Source organism: Bufo bufo, chromosome 1 (genome assembly GCF_905171765.1).
Source record: "Bufo bufo chromosome 1, aBufBuf1.1, whole genome shotgun sequence".
Classification (NCBI taxonomy): domain Eukaryota; kingdom Metazoa; phylum Chordata; class Amphibia; order Anura; family Bufonidae; genus Bufo; species Bufo bufo.
Window position 1 is genome coordinate 342,626,780 of NC_053389.1, and position 18,637 is coordinate 342,645,416.

Here is an 18,637-nt window from a genome sequence, read left to right on the forward strand (position 1 = left end):
GCCCATGGTGGCTGCTGTAAATAAATTCTCTAAATGCTGTTAAGAACAGCACAGGTAAGCTGAAAGTCCCATAATTATGTTCAGGAAATAGAATTTAAAAAATCTGCAATGAGAAAATAAAAAACAGATTAGAAAAAAGGATAAGTGTTGCTATTTGGTTTTAACTAGTAGAAAATGGTTACATATTCACTTTTAAGCAATTATTCCCTGCACTAATGGACTGGCAGTATCTTTTCTAGGAGTACGACAGCGCTAAAAGGACTTGTACTTATTTCTGATACATACTGTATGAGCAAGCAGTTTCACTTCCCCATATTTCTTTTCCATTTTTTTTATGGTAACAATGTACAGAAAACAAAGAAAGGAGGCTCTGTTAACTTGTTTGTAAAGAGGCATTGACCCAACTGACCATACAAGCAGAAATTAAAGGTCCTTTTTAAAACTTTAAAGGGGTTATGGATTTCTGCAGACCCCAGAGTGTGGCCAGACCTGAAGTTGGAATCATACTGACCTGATCACCAGATTATGGCTCCTTCGCTCCTGGGTCCCCCTGTGTCACCATCCAGTTTGACAAGGGTCAAGTGGTGCATGCAGCCAATGACTTTCAGCAGCGGTCACTGTCACACATGAGTCATGTGACCCAGTGATATGACGTGTGGATGTTACATTTATCACTGCAGCCATTCATTGGCTGCAGCGGCCTTGTCACCCCTGTCAAACCGTATGCTGCCATGGGAAGATCCAGGAACGATCAGCATCTCATCAGCTGTAACAACTGGTGGTGGCAGCATTTATTTGAAGTGTGTGGATGGCGTTTGGGGTATGATTTATGTTCAATATGCAGCCTGAAGTTGAAGGTGCTTGCAAGACTGTGTAGAGATACATCAACCCCTTGTCGCTGTGCTTATGTAACAATCTTTTGTTTCTTGAATTTTGCATTGTGGCATACCTGCTGTATCTTGACTGTTTGTTGCTGTAGAATTACAATTTCTACTTATGGTACAATGTACATAATACATAAAGTGTGTGGCAGTGGATTTCAAGAATTTGGCAGCATATGCCATTTTCTTAAGATGTCCAGTTAAACAGACACTAAACTAGAGTCATAGTTTATAACCTAGTAACATAGTTTATAAGGCCGAAAAAAGACATCTGTCCATCCAGTTCAGCTTTTTATCCTGGAGTCCAAACAAATAAAAATATAATCATTTTCTCCTTGTCCCTCTCCTGTCCTATATCACAACTGCACACAAAAAACATAATAGAAAATCTGTGAATTCTTATCTTAGGGCCACTGCTGTTACTGCCTCAAAATTGGCTCCAAAAGCATGCCTCAAAATAGCCAGTTTTTTTCATTTGTACACTTACGTTCTAAAAGATCTGACCACAAAGTAAATGAAAACAACAAACATACAATTCTCACCATACCTGTTCTAATTGTTGCCTTGGAGGTTCTCAGCCCCCCGCTCCATTATAGATAATGGGGACTAAGATCCGCCCATTGGTGGGTGGAGAAAAGGGCAACTATCTGCCTGCAAGATTTCAGTAAAACTGCTTGCTGTTTCAGCTTGCGGACAGCCTTGAAGGCATAACTAAGAGGGATATGTTATATATATATTTTTATATTTTAAAAGGGACAATAAACTGATAAACACATTAAGGCCTCTTTCACACTACAGTATTTTGCGTTCAGTATACTGGCCGTTTTTTGAGTTCAGTATACGGAACAGATACTGAACCATTCATTTCAATGGTTCAGCAAAAAATACTGAAGTGTCTCCGTGTGCATTCCGTTTCAGTATTTCCGTGCCGTGGAAAGATAGAACATGTCCTATGTTTCTCCGCAAATCACGGTCCGTGGCTCCATTAAAGTCAATGGGTCCGCAAAAAAACGGAATGCATACGGAAGGCATCCGTATGTCATCCGTTTTTTGCGGATCCGTCATTAACAAATGCTAGGCCCAGCCCACTGTGGCCATGTGTTTCTTGTTGCCAAACTTTGGCTGAGCACAAATACAGGTGGCTTCCGTTTTTGATCCGTGAAAAATGGACCGTATACGGGAACCATACGGAAACCATACTGAAAGGTTTTTGCGGACATACTGAACGGAAACGGAGACACAACGGAACCCAAAAAACGGGACAACGGATCCGTGAAAAACGGAACGCAAAACACTGAAATGGACATACTGTAGTGTGAAAGAGGCCTAAGGGTAATTCCCACTTTCAAAGATTTCTTAAACTTCTACTGCACATTTATGGCATATTGATAGAAGACTTTACTGCTGAGAATAAAAGCTGAGTGCAAAAAAGCCAATGGAGTGGAAGAGCTGTGAGCAGCCCTGTGATTTCCACATGACAAGCGTACTGTCGAGTCTTTCCCCCTATGTCCCCCCCCCCATTCCCAACCAAATAAAGACGCAACACCACAGGTGGATTTTATTGGCCACAGCAGCCATTTAATAAATAACAAAACATACAATAAATAACCAACCAACCAAAAAGGCCTTCCCACCTGAAGGCCCACCCAAGAAAAAAAACTGAAACACGGGGAGGGTCCTTGGAGCCCTGCAAACCCGATGGGTATCTGCCCCGCCGTTCAATTAAATTACCTCTAGCCGATAAACGCCAGCTCAGAGGCAGAAAACTGTAACCATGGGAGACAAACGTAGGCAGATACCCGCCATATCACGCCCCAAATTTCAGTACCTGGGGAGTCCAGAGCCCAGTTGGCTCCCTCCCCACCACACCAGATCCACCAATTCCAAGGACCACCACTACCCACGACCCAAGGTGGTAACACCTCACCTCCTTGTGTCCCGCCACACCCGCAAAGCAAACTCAATCCTGTCCTGTAAACCCAAACACCATAAATCAATCCCCACCCCGTTCAGGTGTACTCCATCCCCCCTCCAAAACTCCCTCTCACCAGCTTCCAAATCCCCATGACTCACCGCAAAACTGCCATTCCTCACCACAAAACTCCCTACTGCCCTATTAACTTTGATCCTGGCTTTATTGACCTTCTCCACAGACCTCTAGCGTCCCTCCACTGCTTCCGTGGCACCATATCCGTCTAGACTGTCACCAAGCCTAGAAACTAAGACCACAAACGCAACAAATCAAATTTAATATCCTTCGTTAGCTCCCTAAAAGGACACACTCCCAAATGATTCCCCCCCCCCCCCCCACACATGTAACACCAATACCCCCGGGGCAACATCTAACCTTGCAAATCTATGGATTTCTGGAAGAACCCGACTTCACAGCATTCCTCTCATCCCCAAACAGCGAATCACTACCACCTCTCTGGAAAACCCAATTACCTTCCATCCGGCCTAACTGCTGCCCGCAACGCTCCCCAGAACACATAAGAGTGCCCCATGATCCACACCAGGCAGGCCGAACCACCTGCAGGAAACACAAAATACAACAAACGTCCCTCACATGCCACCCAACCCTGACAAACACCATTCCCCTTCTTATAACGCCAGCCTAACATAGGACTGGAACCGGATAGACTCCCATCGCCCAATGTGACGAATGACGTCATTCCCCAACCCCCTCTTAGTGGCCTCCGTGGCCGCGCCAATCCAGAAAGAGTAACCCCCCCCCCCCCTAAACAGCGAGGGGTCCCTATTCAACTTTGCCAAACAAGCCCGTAACATCGCAAAAAAATGGAAATGTGAAAGAAAAGAACCATCCTCATGCACAAACAGTGGCCCATCACCCTCAACCGTGTTCCCCCCCAAATTCTTTAAGACACTGAAGCGAGCATGCGACCGATCCCACTACCTGTATAAAACAACCAGACAACCCGACCCAACTGATCCGTTTTAAACCTCCTAATACGAAATTTCACCCTGTCAGCAAATAACTCCTCTCTCTGAAGCCCACCCCCATGGCTCTTACTCGGACTGACCAATTCCCCAATGCGCAATACCCCAAAAAAGGCCAAAGAAAAAGCTAACTGAAACAACCTAACCTCCCCAACCGACACGCAAACCCGACCCAACTGCTCCATGTCCACTAACAGCGTGAAGGAAATAGGCCTACGCTGATCCTCACTGGGAGACCGCCTCCTCCAACCCTTCAATGCCTGCAACACCCATAATGATTTTGTCACATCCGGTTTTGCCTGACACTTACAACCAAAAGCCACTCCCGCCATAAACTTACCCATTCTGGACGCCGACCACCCCTCCTCTCTGCAATGCCCAACAAACAACAGAACCCCATCTTCTAGACCAGTGGTCAGCAACCCGCGGCTCCGGAGCCGCATGCGGCTCTTTTGAACCTTTGCCGCGGCTCCGGCATGGGCATGAGCAGTGTGTGTGCGGCATGAGCAGTGTGTGTGCGCCGGCGGGGCAGGCACTGAGATGAGCGCTTCCATTGTGGAAGCGAAGCGCTCATCTCCATAGTGATCTGTTTGCATCGCTGTCCTCAGGACAGCGATACAAACAGAAGGCTGTGCGGATGAGCAGGGCAGGGAGGTGTGTCCCTTTCCTGTTCCTCTGATAGGCTGCCGGCCTAGTAGTGCCGGGAGCCTATCAGAGGCCGGCGTAGGCGGCGCGATGACTTCATTGCGCCACCTGAGCCGTACAACGCATCGCTCCAAAGAGGTAAGTATAAATGTTAATTTTTATTTTTTTTAACTGGCAGTCTGGCACATAATGGTGTTATACTGGCACATGATTGGGGAATTTGGGGGGGCCACTGGAATTACTGGCACATGATTGGGGGGGTCTGGTATTACTACTGGCACATGATTGGGGGGGTCTGGTATTACTGGCACATGATTGGAGGGGGGTCTGGTATTACTGGCACATGATTGGGGGGGTCTTGTATTACTGGCACATGATTGGGGGGGTCTGGTATTACTGGCACATGATTGGAGGGGGGTCTGGTATTACTGGCACATGATTGGAGGGGGGTCTGATGTTACTGGCACATGATTGGAGGGGGGTCTGGTATTACAGGCACATGATTGGGGGGTCTGGTATTACTGGCACATGATTGGAGGGGGGTCTGGTATTACTGGCACATGATTGGGGGGGTCTGGTATTACTGGCACATGATTGGGGGTGGTCTGGTAAAGGTAAATTAAATATTTTAATTAGCTATTAATTTGCAAAAATATATTTTACATTGTTAAGTGAAAAAGTCCTTTTTTTCTTCAGATTGACAGCTGACTGCACGATCCTGTATATAGCATTAAGGTAAGAAACAATATATGCAGTGTTATATTTGTTTTAAATGTCGCAATGGTTTTGCGGCTCCCAGTTTTTTTTTTCCTTCGGAAATGGGTCTAAGTGGCTCTTTATGTCTTAAAGGTTGCAGACCCCTGTTCTAGACCATGCCCCTTAAAACGCTGACACCATTCCTCCCAACACCCCCATGCCTTATCATATGCTGCCCAGTTCCCCCCGACAAGTATCCCCTCAATAACTCTCACCGACCAAATGGCAGATTCCACAGCTCCTGGGGAAAGCTCGCTCCCTGCTCGTCCGCCTCCGGTGCCAAAACCCGAAACCGGTCCCACTGAAAACGAGACAATGCATCTGCAATTGAGTTACTTACCCTAAGCACATGAGTCTCTACTATGCAAGCATTCAATGATTGACAACCCAAAACCAAATGCTGAAGCAAGCACACAACCGGCGGAGATGAAGCCAAAATACGATTAATAGCCTCCACCACCCCTAAGTTGTCACAATGAAATCGCACCTTCCTATTTCGAAAAAATTCCCCTCAAATGGACACTGCCACCACAATGGGAAAAAGCTCTACACTAAATTCTTCACCCAGCCTTCTTCCTTCCATCTCAGCGGCCACTCGCCTACACACCACCGACCCTGTAAATACACCCCAAAACCGTGCCCACACGCTGCATCAGTAAACAAGTCCAGCTCTGCCGCCAACACCCCATCCGCCATCCTTATAGACCGCCCATTATTCAGTTCCAAAAAGGAAGCCCACACCTTTTAAATCACCCCGCAGCTCCCGATTTAAGCCGCATAAAATGATGGGGAGCCTGAATCCCCGCAGTCGCCCTGGCCAATTTCCTACAAAAAATCCACCCCATTGGCATAATAACCAACAAAGACTGTAACTCACGTAGCTGCATCTTTTGACGCCCACACGCCAACTAAACCTCACGTCGAAGATCATCTAACTTGTCCTCGGATAACCTGCACTCCATCGCCACAGTATCTATGATGAAACCGAAAAAACTCAGCACAGTCGTAGGGCCTTCCGTTTTTTCCCGTGCCAAGGGAACCCCAAAAAGTTCCGACATGGCTTCAAAAGAATGCAACATTTCGGAGCATCCATTCGAACCTGGTGGCAAAATAAACAAAAAATCATCCAAATTGTGGATAATCTAACAACCCATAGGGAAACACTGTTCAACAAAAAAAAAAACCTGTCCCAAAAACAACCCAGCAAGTGCTGACAATCCGGGTGTACCGGTAAGAGACTAAAAGCCGCCTCAATATCCACCTTAGCCAACAACGCTCCCCGCCCATAAGACCAAACGCAACGAACCGCCTCATCAAACGATGTATACACCACCGAACACAACTCTGGCGCAATCCCGTCGTTAACCGAACCCCGTTTTGGAAATGAAAGGTGGTGGATAAGGCAAAATTTGTTAGGCTCCCTCTTTGGCACAACTCCCAATGGTGACACCCACAGATCTTGCATCGGCAGGTCCCGAAAGGACCCTGCCATGCGACCTAGCTCCACCTCTTTTTGCAATTTCTCGGTCACCACCCCTGGACACTCCATTGCCGACGGAATCCGAGAAACCCTCCCTAAAACCCCCAAACAAAACGCCGCCGCCTCCACATTAGGGTACCATCTCTGTTACCCAAATTGGTGTCTGCCCCTTTTCCATACCCATCGCCCCCCCCTTTTCCTCTACGACCTTTAAAGCATCACTGCGCTCCATGATTCCCCCCACATGAGGAACACTCGTGCTTAAATTTGCACTTATCCCCATACCTACATCCACCCTCGTTAAACTGGAAACATAATCCCTTTTGTAAGGCTGCCGAGCGCTCCGATTGCCCAGAACCCCCAGCGCCCCCTGGAAAGGGCTGCCCTGCCCGGGGCCATCACCCGCATCCACAAACCTATATCTTTATGATCCCACTGAATGCTAGACTGAGATGCTTTTCGTTGTCAAAATTGCTCATCATACCTCAACCTCCCGAGCCCCCCCATATACCCTATACGCCTCCCCCATCGCGTTGAGATAACAGAAAAGCGCATTCTCCGGTGCCTTCTCCCCAATGACACTGGCCAGATCACAAACTCCTGCATCCATTTGGAAAAAGTCAGAGGAATCAAACGATACCACCGCCTATCCTAGTCTTTTCTTTTCATCATCCTTCCCCCCCCCCCCCCCCCCTATCCAAATTAAACCTTTCAAGCGGCCCTTTAAAGAGTAATGAGAGGGGAGTAGCAAAGAGCGACGAGGAGAAAGCAAAGCTGTTAAATATTTTTTTTTCTCCAATGTATTCACTGAGGAAAATAAACTGTCAGGTGAAATGCTGAATGTAAAAATAAATTCCCCATTAAAAGTGTCCTGTCTGACCCAGGAAGAAGTACAACAGCGACTTAAAAAGATTAAAGAAATAGACAAATGGCCATGAACGGATGGCATACACCCCCGTATCCTAAGGGAATTAAGTAATGTCCTAGCCAGACACTTTCTGATATTTGCAGACTCTATACTGACAGGGAATGTCCCACAGGATTGGCACATAGCAAATGTGGTGCCAATATTCAAAAAGGGTCCAAAAACAGAGCCTGGAAACTATAGGCCGGTAAGTTTAACATCTGTTGTGGGTAAACTGTTTGAAGGTTTTCTAAAAGATGCTATCTTAGAGCATCTCAACGGAAATAAGCAAATAACGCCATATCAGCATGGCTTCATGAGGGATAGGTCATGCCAAACTAATTTAATCAGTTTCTATGAGGAGGAAAGTTCTAGACTTGACAGCGGCGAATCAATGGATGTCTTTTATCTGGACTTCTCCAAAGCATTTGACACTATACCACATAAAAGGTTAGTATATAAAATGAGAATGCTCTGACTGGGAGAAAATGTCTGTATGTGGGTAAGTAACTGGCTGAGTGATAGAAAAAAAGAGGGTGGTTATTAACGGTACATACTCAGATTGGGTCACTAGTGGGGTACCTCAGGGGTCGGTATTGGGCCCTATTCTCCAATATATTTATTAATGATCTTGTAGAAGGCTTGCATAGTAAAATATAAATTTTCGCAGATGACACTAAACTGTGTAAAGTAATTAACACTGAAGAGGACATTATACTACTACAGAGGGATCTGGATAGATTGGAGGCTTGGGCAGATGAGGTTTAACACTGACAAATGTAAATTTATGCACATGGGAAGGAATAATGCAAGTCACCCGTACATACTAAATGATAAAACACTCGCTGCTGCCAAGGCCAATAAGATAATGGGTTGCATCAAAAGGGGCATAGATGCCCGTGATAAGAACATAGTCCTACCACTTTACAAATCGCTAGTCAGACCACACATGGAGTACTGTGTACAGTTCTGGGCTCCTGTGAACAAGGCAGACATAGCAGAGCTGAAGAGGGTCCAGCGGAAGGCAACTAAAGTAATAACTGGAATGGAGCAACTACAGCACCCTGAAAGATTATCAAAATTAGGGTTATTCACTTTAGAAAAAAAGACTGAGGGGAGATCTAATTACTATGTATAAATATATCAGGGGTCAGTACAGAGATCTATCCCATCATCTATTTATCCCCAGGACTGTGACTGTGACGAGGGGACATACTCTGCGTCTGGAGGAAAGAGGGTTTGTACACAAAGAGGATTCTTTACGGTAAGAGCAATGAGACTATGGAACTCTCTGCCTGAGGAGGTGGTGATGGTGAGTACAATAAAGGAATTCAAGAGGGGCCTGGATGTATTTCTGGAGTGTAATAATATTACAGGCTATAGCTACTAGAGAGGGGTCGTTGATCCAGGGAGTTATTCTGATTGCCTGATTGGAGTCGGGAAGTAACTTTTTATTCCCCTAAAGTGGGGAAAATTGGCTTCTACCTCAGTTTTGTTTTGTTTTTTTCCTCTGGATCAACTTGCAGGATGACAGGCCGAACTGGATGGACAAATGTCTTTTTTCGGCCTTATGTACTATGTTACTATGGGAGTACTAAGTGGGAGCAATGAGAAAATGTCCACATATTCCTCTTTCCAAATTTTTTCTTTTACCTCCATCCTCAAGTGTGCCCCCAGAGGCCCCTCAAAGCAAACATATACCTCACCTTGCGCCGTGTCGTCTAAACACTGCTCCCCCCGTTCTTATCCTTACCACCCTCACTATCCCTAACCCCATCCGAATCAGCCGAACCCTGTAACTATGCCCCAACGCCCTGCTGGCCCCCGCACCCCAATTACCCCCCCATCTGTTCCGCAATACCCGGTACTACTGACCCCTGCACACTCCAAGCAGCCAGCGGTGACCCCATCCCTGGTCCCGCCAGTCCTTTTACTAGCTCCCGCAAACTCAGTAATAAATCCCCCAACCTGGGAGCCCCTCCGAGACAAGCAACCGCTAATGAGGACTCCCCGCGTATCTCACCTGGCTGCGTGGACGCTGAGAATCCACCAGCCGGAAAACGGACTTTGACCGGCGCTGATTTCTCCTCTGGCTGTCATCTGGACTTCAGCACTGCCTGTGCCACCACTTGCTGCTGCTGGAGCATGCACTTCCTCAGCTCCGCCACTAGAGGCCGCCATCGTACAAGCTGGAACCAACTGTGACTGCCCGATCACTGAAGAAAGCCCAGGAGCCTGCGCTTCTGCAGCTCCACCACTAGAAGCCGCCATTGTGCAAGCTGGAGCAGTCTCTGAGCCAGCCACACGTTGCCTGATCAGGGAAGGAAGCACAGGGCTGCCAACTTGACCCCGCCGACACTTGGAAGACTAGGCATCTCTTCCCCACCGGGCAAGGTAAGTCCGACCTGACCCACCTGCCGAACCTGGTCCTGCATCCCTGCCGGCTAAATCGGATGAGGGAACCTCTTGCCTCCCCCACCCAGGGTCCCGCCGTTCTACAGTATTCCTCCCAGCACGCGACTGCCTGACACCGGTGTTCTTACCTGCGGTGCGTGTTGGAGGGGCTCCTACCCCGGCACTGGACCCTCGGGGTCTCTTCCGGACTAAGGCGCGCCGGATGCCTGGTCCTCCGCAGCCGGTTAATGGGGGCATCCGTAGAGGCTGGATCCCCCGACCCCGGCAGCAGGCCTGCCACAGAAGCCTGCAGGCACTCCTGACTCCTACTCTCCGCTGCCGCCCAGAGTTGCGCCAGCAGTACATCGATTGCAGACAGTCGCAGGGACCCAAGAGCCACCAAAGTAGTAATGCAGCAGCTCTGACAATGTGGCTGCTGCAGATTTGGCTGTTCCTTGCAAAATGGCCCCTCTTCCCGCTCCTCCCACCCCTTTTAAAACCTTACCCCCTCCCCTAATGCAACGCCCACCTAAAACCTACTAATTAACTCCCTAACAGCTCCACTCCCTCCAGGACTCTGTCATGCCAGGCCTCCCCCAGTCTTGCAGCCCTAGGTCCGGCCTGTACTACATGATAACAGTGGCTAACAGCTGTATATTACTAGACCATCCACAGAGTCAACGGGCCAGTGCAGAAAACCACCAGCACACTTATTCGAAACAAGCCCAGAACTAGATCAAGACTGGCATATGAAATGTCCCAATAAATTTCCTCCAGTGCTTGAATCTGATCAGTTTTAGGCCACATGCACACGTTGCCAAATAGGTGCAGATTTCCGTGTGGAAAAACCACAGCGTAGTACAATACCAGCAAAGTGTATGAGATTACACAATTCTCAGGTACACTTTGCAGATTGTTTCTGTGTGGATACTGACATTCCATGCAGATTTCAGATCTGCGGCAAAACCACATCCAATCCACACACATTGCCGATTTTGGTGCAGATATGCTACAGAAATGCACATCATCAAACGCTTGTTATCTATGGTCTGGCCAACAATCTTCCAGTCTAATACAACCTTTACAGGAGTAAAAAAAAAATCCATCTGTACAAAACAGTAAATGCCAGCAGATTGTCGGGGCTCTGAGGATAGTGTGATGACTGCAACAATTATAGACCACCACTGTGTTCATTTTTCATTATTGCATTACATCTATTATGTGCTAAACACTTTTGTAAATGGTTACATTTTGTAATATTTTGCATCTGCAGCCTGTGTGTTCTAAAATACATACAGGAGCAAGCTGCTTGATGCTTTTACCGCCAATTCCGTCAGACCTTCTCTCCTCTTGAACGCTCATTTTAGGCTGCTTTTAAATCTGTCTTCTCCTTTCCGTTCTTCTGCTCTGTTATAGGAGCAGTAAAATAGAAAGAATGGATTCGGCACATACCGAACCTACGGACCCCATACACTATAATGGGATCGTTAGGTTTCCGTTCAGGGGAAGGTTTTTGTAGCTGAGACAAGAGTTGCGCATGCAGGACTTTTGTGTCAGCTACAAAATCGATGATCTGAACGGAAACCTAACAGATCCCATTATAGGCTCCGTTCCACTCAGTTATGCGCCGGATCCATCCTTTCCATTTTTTGCTCCTATAATGGAGCAGAAGAATGGAAAGGAGAACGCACCAGAAGTGGGACCTGCACCTATCTGATACTGATGGTATATTCTAGCTATATGTCATCAATGTTTAAGGTAGGAATAACCTTTTAAGCTGAATCCTGATAAAATACGATTGATCTGACCAGAATTTATCATTTTAACAGCTGTTAATTTCCTGACAATATATTCTCTTTAATACATTATTATTTTCATTTCTTGATGTTTGTACAGGCTTGAAAATAAATCCAGAATAATTCTCATAATCATTTTAGAAAATTCTGCCAACAGACATGGAGACACATTGATGTTCATTTTACTTTTACTTTTCCATTCATGGTCTTTAAAGGCAATGTTTATTTAAGGTTACTGTAGGCACAGCATTTTTGGAAGCATAATGAGGATATTATTTATAGTACAATGTAAAGAACACAACACAATACAGAGCATATTCCATTGTCCACATAATCTCGCAAGCAATACTATTTCCTAGTCAAAATGTAATCAGAACTCTGAAATGTAATATAACTCCTTTTTATATACCTGTTTAACCTTGAGATGCACCGAGAGGGGTTTTAAATGCAGTAAATCAGTATGTTTGTGCCATCTGTGCAGTACCACAGTTACTATGTACAATATGAGAAAAATAATTTCTGTGAAACCGTGTGCTACACACAAGCCCGGTCCTCTATCAGAAATATCCCATAGCGGATAAATGATCCGGACTCAGAGACCAGGACATAACTATTATGGGGGCACAGACACAAGGGCATAACAACTATTATGGGGGCACAGAAGAGGGCAAAATTACTGTGAAGGGGCATAACAATGTTGGGAACCAGGTTTGCCCATTGTTATCTATTAGCTCCAGTTCATTTATAAGTTCTCATGCAGTGACTGGTGCGCTTCCTGGGTACCTGACTTTGCACTGCCCTCGTGATGGCCTTCAAACAAGTAGAGCTCTCATACAACCAAATTATGCATCCATAAAAAATTCCATTAGAATGCACAAACAGTGCATATTGCTGCCATTTTGTTTTGTATAATAGTGTCAAACTATGGCTTAATTTCCCATTATACCTTTAACCCCTTGGCTCCATCTGTTGTAACTTTACAGGAGCTAAGCGCACGCCATACGTAGTGGGTGTCATCTGTATGACATTCCTGCTTTCATATTCTGCTGGTTTTGATCTGTTATAGGTTTACAGGTGTAGCAGTCATCCGAGCATCTACATTGTGTTGCTCTTTGGCAACAGTCCAGCAGATGTCTGAATTACTCCAAAAATCATCAGATAATTAAAATATGGTACAAGATAACAGTGGCGCAGCGTGGGTTGCCAGCACCCGGGACAAGCCAAGTATTGCGCCCCGCCCCCCCCCAACCTGTGGTCTTGCCCCTTTTATCAAATGTTTAGACCGGTCTCTAAACATTTGATATGCTTGTATCTTTTTATAATCTTGTGAGTATATTAAATGCTGATTTTAGAAGATCTACTGCGGTACCTCACTATCCCTTGCTCTTCTATCTAACCATTTAAAGGAGAGACAGGTGGAAGTGTGATTTGAAGTGCTGGTTGAACAGTGATTGGTTGCATTGTGGAGTATCGACATCTTCTGTAGTGGTCGGGCCTGATTTGTTAAGAAGCTTCTGTCTCTTAATAAATTAGGCGCCTCTCACACCAGTGCAGAGAGATCAAGACTGGCGGATGGATGCACCAGTCTTGATATATCTCCTCCATTGTGTATTTTGAGATTATTGCATATTTGTGCAGGACATATAGAAGAACTTTAATTGATCCAGTCAAATGACCATGACTGTTTAGCTCCGAAAGACAAGGGTCATTGCAGGAACACTCTTCAGAGGAGGAGACAGAAGTCCTGTAGTGGTGTTTGTTATTGAGGTAGGGTCTGGTCTGGCCACCTTTGTTTGTTTATTCTGGAGACTGGTTCAAGCACCTATATTTAGTCTGCTGTATATGTGTCTGTGTGAGGAAAGTATAAAGCTGTCCTGGTAGGATACCTGCATTCTCAGCTCCTAAAATCCCTACTTGTGGACCGGTGATTGCACCACCAGCCCATTAACTTCCATAGGTCACCAAGGATGTTCACATTAAAAGGATTTTCCTGGTCTTCCACATCCTTTACCAGGCTTCCAGCCTGGGTTATGTACAAGATGTAACTTCTGCTCTGGGGCCAGAACCATTTCTCTCCCTGATGCGTATGCAAACTCCTGAATCCGCCTCATCTGTGCATGTGCCAGGTAGAAGAATGATTCTGGCCCTATTCACAGTTGAAGTGACATTTCAAATGTGACATCAGCAAAGGCAAGATTTTCAGAATAGAAGTGTCACGTTACCAGGTTCCTAAGCGGCAGATCCACACAACTTTGTCTACTTTCACACTCGCGTTTTGGCTTTCCGTTTGTGAGATCCGTTCAGGGCTCTCACAAGCGGTCCAAAACGGATCAGTTTGCATTCTAAATGAAAAAGGATCCGCTCAGAATGCATCAGTTTTAGTGTCCGTCTGATGAAACGGAGCTAAACAGATCCATCCTGACACACAATGTAAGTCAATGAGGACGGATACGTTTGACACAATAAAAAACTGATTTTCTATTGTGTTCAAGACGGATCATTCTTGGATACCATGTTAAAGATGATACAAACAGATCCGTTCTGAACGGATGCAGATGGTTGTATTATTTGAACGGATCCGTCCATGACTGATCCACACAACGTGTGAAAGTAGCCTAATATATTAGAAACTTTCATGTATGTTACCTGCTGGGTCCCAGAAAACCCCTTTCACCCCTCTGTATATATAACTTAAGTAATATGTCATTCTAGAGATACATTCTTTTTGAGCGATTGGTCCATTAGTTTATGTACTTTTCTTTAAATTGTACTTGTTTTGTATGAATTTATTTTTAGTAATACATTGTAGGTTATATAGGCATATGAATTTTAGTTAAGCCTGACAGGACGGTAAAAACAAAACTAAAACGTTGTTCCATTATATTGATTAACCCCTTCTATTCCAGCCCTGTTTTCACCCTGCAGCCAGGGGCGTACATAGAAAGCACTGGGCCCCATAGCAAGAATCTAAATTGGGCCCCCATTCCCCTTTTATAGCCCCTCCCACTACCCATTCCAGGCCTCTCTCTTTGTTCCATGAACTATGCTTGCTGCTGCGTTTTATAATTTATGCCATCAGGGCCGGATTGGGATTACCAAACAGCCCTGGCACACAAAAGAGGTATAATAGATGCAGTGTGTACAGGTATATAGTATATAGTATATACAGCAGTGTATTGATATGTGAGGTACAGGGTATAATATATGCAGTGTGTACAGGTATATAGTATATACAGCAGTGTATTGATATGTGCAGTACAGGGTATATTATATGCAGTCTGTACAGATATATAGTATATACAGTAGTGTAATATGTGAGGTACGAGGTATAATAGATGCAGTGTGTACAGATATATTGTGTATATATAGCAGCTACTGACATGTGAGGTATGAGGTATAAATTACAGCTCGTACCTCACATATCAATCCACTGCTGTATATACAATATACCTGTACACACTTCATCTATTATACCTCGTACCTAACATATAAGTACACTTCTGTATATACTATATATCTATACACACTGCATATATTATACCTCGTATCTCACATATAAGTACACTGCTGTATATACTATATATCTGTACACACTGCATCTATTATACCTCGTACCTCACATATCAGTACACTGCTGTATATACTATATACAGTATCTGTACATATTGCATCTCTAATACTGTGTAATATATGCATACAGAACAGTGTATTGATGTGAGGCATACAAGGTATAATACTGTAGATGCAGTGTTTACAGAAATATGTGGTCAGTTATACATTATGGTCACTGTGTGTGTGAGGTACATGAGGTAGTGGTCACTGTAACTGTCTGAAGTATTATACATGAGTGAGCAATGAGTAAAACAGGGCATGGGGGGAGGGGGGTAAATGATAAAAAGTGGAGGACCTCCTCTTACCACTCCATTCCAGTCTGTATGGATCAATGCAGAGTTGATTGTGAACTTCTAATACTTGCTGTTAGGGGTTGAAGGACCTGTGATGATGTCATCACAGGTCCTGGCAGATGTACCTTTCAAACCTAGGAACTACACCATCATTGGTGCAGTTCCTTTGCTAGATTCTGCAGGACCTGTGATGCTGAAGATGATGTCATCACAGGTCCTGGCAGATGCACTGTTCTAACCTGGGAACTACACTTTACACTGTGCAGTTCCCTTACAGGACCTGTGATGACATCATCAAAGGTCCTTTAGCTTTAGAACGATAGACAGGAGAAATGAGGGGGCGGGGCCTTTCCTCCACTGCGGGCCCCTCTTCCTCACGGGCCCCATAGCAGCTGCGTGGTCTGCCTATATGGTAGGTACGCCACTGCCTGCAGCCCAGACCATTTTCGCAAATCTGACATTTGGAATGCTTGAATTTCTCTCTTTTTGAGACAGATAGTAATACTTTATAAAATAGTTATCAATCATTCCCCATTTGTCTAATTTATGCTGGCATCATTTTGTAAATGTCATTTAATTTTTTTAGGCCGTTAGAAGTTTAGAATTTTAGAAGCATTTTTCAAGAAAATGTTGAAAAACATTTTTAAGCATTAATTCAGTCATAAAGTGGTAACTATAACTGCTATATTGGCTAGCTGTAGATTCAAAGCTCAACAGCTAGGCTTGTCATAAACTGGGGGCGTCCCTCAGCAGTGCGTGTGCCTAAACAGAAATCTACAGCAGCTCTGAGCTGACGTAGAATCCTGGCTTCATTTGCACCAGAAAACTAATGTAAATGAAGATAAATTTGTCTTGGGTGCCCATAGCAACCAATCAGATTCCACCTTTCATTTTTGATAGTTCCTTTGGAAAATGAAAGGTGGAATATGATTTACAGCAGTTTGATAAATGACCCCAGGTCTGGTGACCATATGTATATATGTGCATTTAAATTTAGGAACCGTTCACATTTTTAGGAGGAATTGTGTGTGTGTATAACTTCTTGCTTGAGTCACACTTTCAGCCTCTAATATGAATTTTTCTGAAATATTACACGGACGCAAAATTGCATGAAGGTGCTCACATATATATGCAGGGCAGTGTAGAAGTTTGAACCTATTTAATTAAAAAAGAAAAATTGTATTCAAGAGTAGACATTCACCTATACAGTCAGGTCCATAAATATTGGGACATCAACACAATTTTAACATTTTTGGCTCTATACACCACCACAATGGATTTGAAATGAAACAAAGATGTGCTTTAACTGCAGCCTGTCAGCTTTAATTTGAGGGTATTTGCATCCAAATCAGGTGAACGGTGTAGGAATTACAACAGTTTGCACAGATGGGTTCACCACAAGATGTAAACCATTGGTGAGCCTTAAAAACAGGAAGGCCAGATTAGAGTTTGTCAAACGACATCTAAAAAAGCCTTCACAGTTCTGGAACAACATCTTATGGACAGATGAGACCAAGATCAACTTGTACCAGAGTGATGGGAAGAGAAGAGTATGGAGAAGGAAAGGAACTGCTTATGATCCTAAGCATACCACCTCATCAGTGAAGCATGGTGGTGGTAGTGTCATGGTGTGGGCATATATGGCTGCCAATGGAACTGGTTCTCTTGTATTTATTGATCATGTGAGTGCTAACAAAAGCAGCAGGATGAATTCTGAAGTGTTTCTGGCAATATTATCTGCTCATATTCAGCCAAATGCTTCAGAACTCATTAGACGGCGCTTCACAGTGCAGATGGACAATGACCTAAAGGATACTGCATAAGCAACCAAAGAGTTTAAGAGAAAGAAGTGGAATGTTATGCAATGGCCAAGTCAATCTTCTGACCTGAATCCGATTGAGCATGCATTTCACTTGCTAAAGACAAAACTGAAGGGAAAATGCCCCAAGAACAAGCAGAAACTGAAGACAGTTGCAGTAGAAGCCTGGCAGAGCATCACCAGGGATGAAACCCAGCGTCTGGTGATGTATATGCATTCCAGACTTCAGGCTGTAATTGACTGCAAAGTATTTGCAACCAAGTATTAAAAAGTGAAAGTTTGATTTATGATTATTATTCTGTCCCATTACTTTTGGTTCCTTAACAAGTGGGAGGCACATATGCAAACTGTTGTAATTCCTACACCGTTCACCTGATTTGTATGTAAATACCCTCAAATTAAAGCTGACAGTCTATAGTTAAAGCACATCTTGTTCGTTTCATTTTATATCCCTTGTGGTGGTGTATAGAGCCAAAAATGTTAGAATTGTGTCAATGTTCCAATATTTATGGACCTGACTGTCATAAAAGTCTAAAATAAGACTATCGTACTTAGTCAATATATTGTGTGCATGTTAACAATGAGAAATACAGTCATTTTATTCACAGATTACATACCTGTGTTTTTAGGGGCTTCCATGTATACTGGGGCTGGAGGTTGACCGCCTTGCCATCCAGGTTGAGGATATCCTTGAGAGCCGGGCTGTCCTGGCTGATATCCTGCAGGAGCGGGTGGATAACCAGGATACGGAGCTGGCCCACCTTGAGGCTGTCCATATGGTGGGTAAGGTCCAGGTGGATAAACCCCAGTGTATGGTGGAGGATTTTCATAATTCATGGTGAGCTGTAATTCATAAAACAAAAAACAAGTTTTCACAGAGGATCTGACTAAGGCCTCTTTCACACTACAGTATGTCGATTTCAGTGTTTTGTGTTTCGTTTTTCACAGATCCGTTCAGTTTTTTGTTTCCGTTGTGTTTCAGTTCCGTTTTTTCATATGGCATATACAGTAATTACATAGAAAAAAATTGGGCTGGCCATAACCTTTTCAATAGATGGTTCAGAAAAAAACGGAACGGATACGGAAGACATACAGATGC

At 44.6% G+C, this 18,637-nt stretch overlaps 1 protein-coding gene across 1 annotated transcript in view; it reads right to left on the reverse strand.

Moving 5' to 3' along the window:
* Positions 1 to 18,637, reverse strand: part of LOC121009490 (cysteine-rich and transmembrane domain-containing protein 1-like) — a 93,568-nt gene that overhangs the window by 44,342 nt on the left and 30,589 nt on the right. The window contains exon 2 of the mRNA XM_040442647.1: positions 18,156 to 18,381. Coding sequence (XP_040298581.1) covers positions 18,156 to 18,375 — 220 coding nt within the window. The 5' untranslated portion in view covers positions 18,376 to 18,381. The remainder of the gene's footprint in view (positions 1 to 18,155; positions 18,382 to 18,637) is intronic.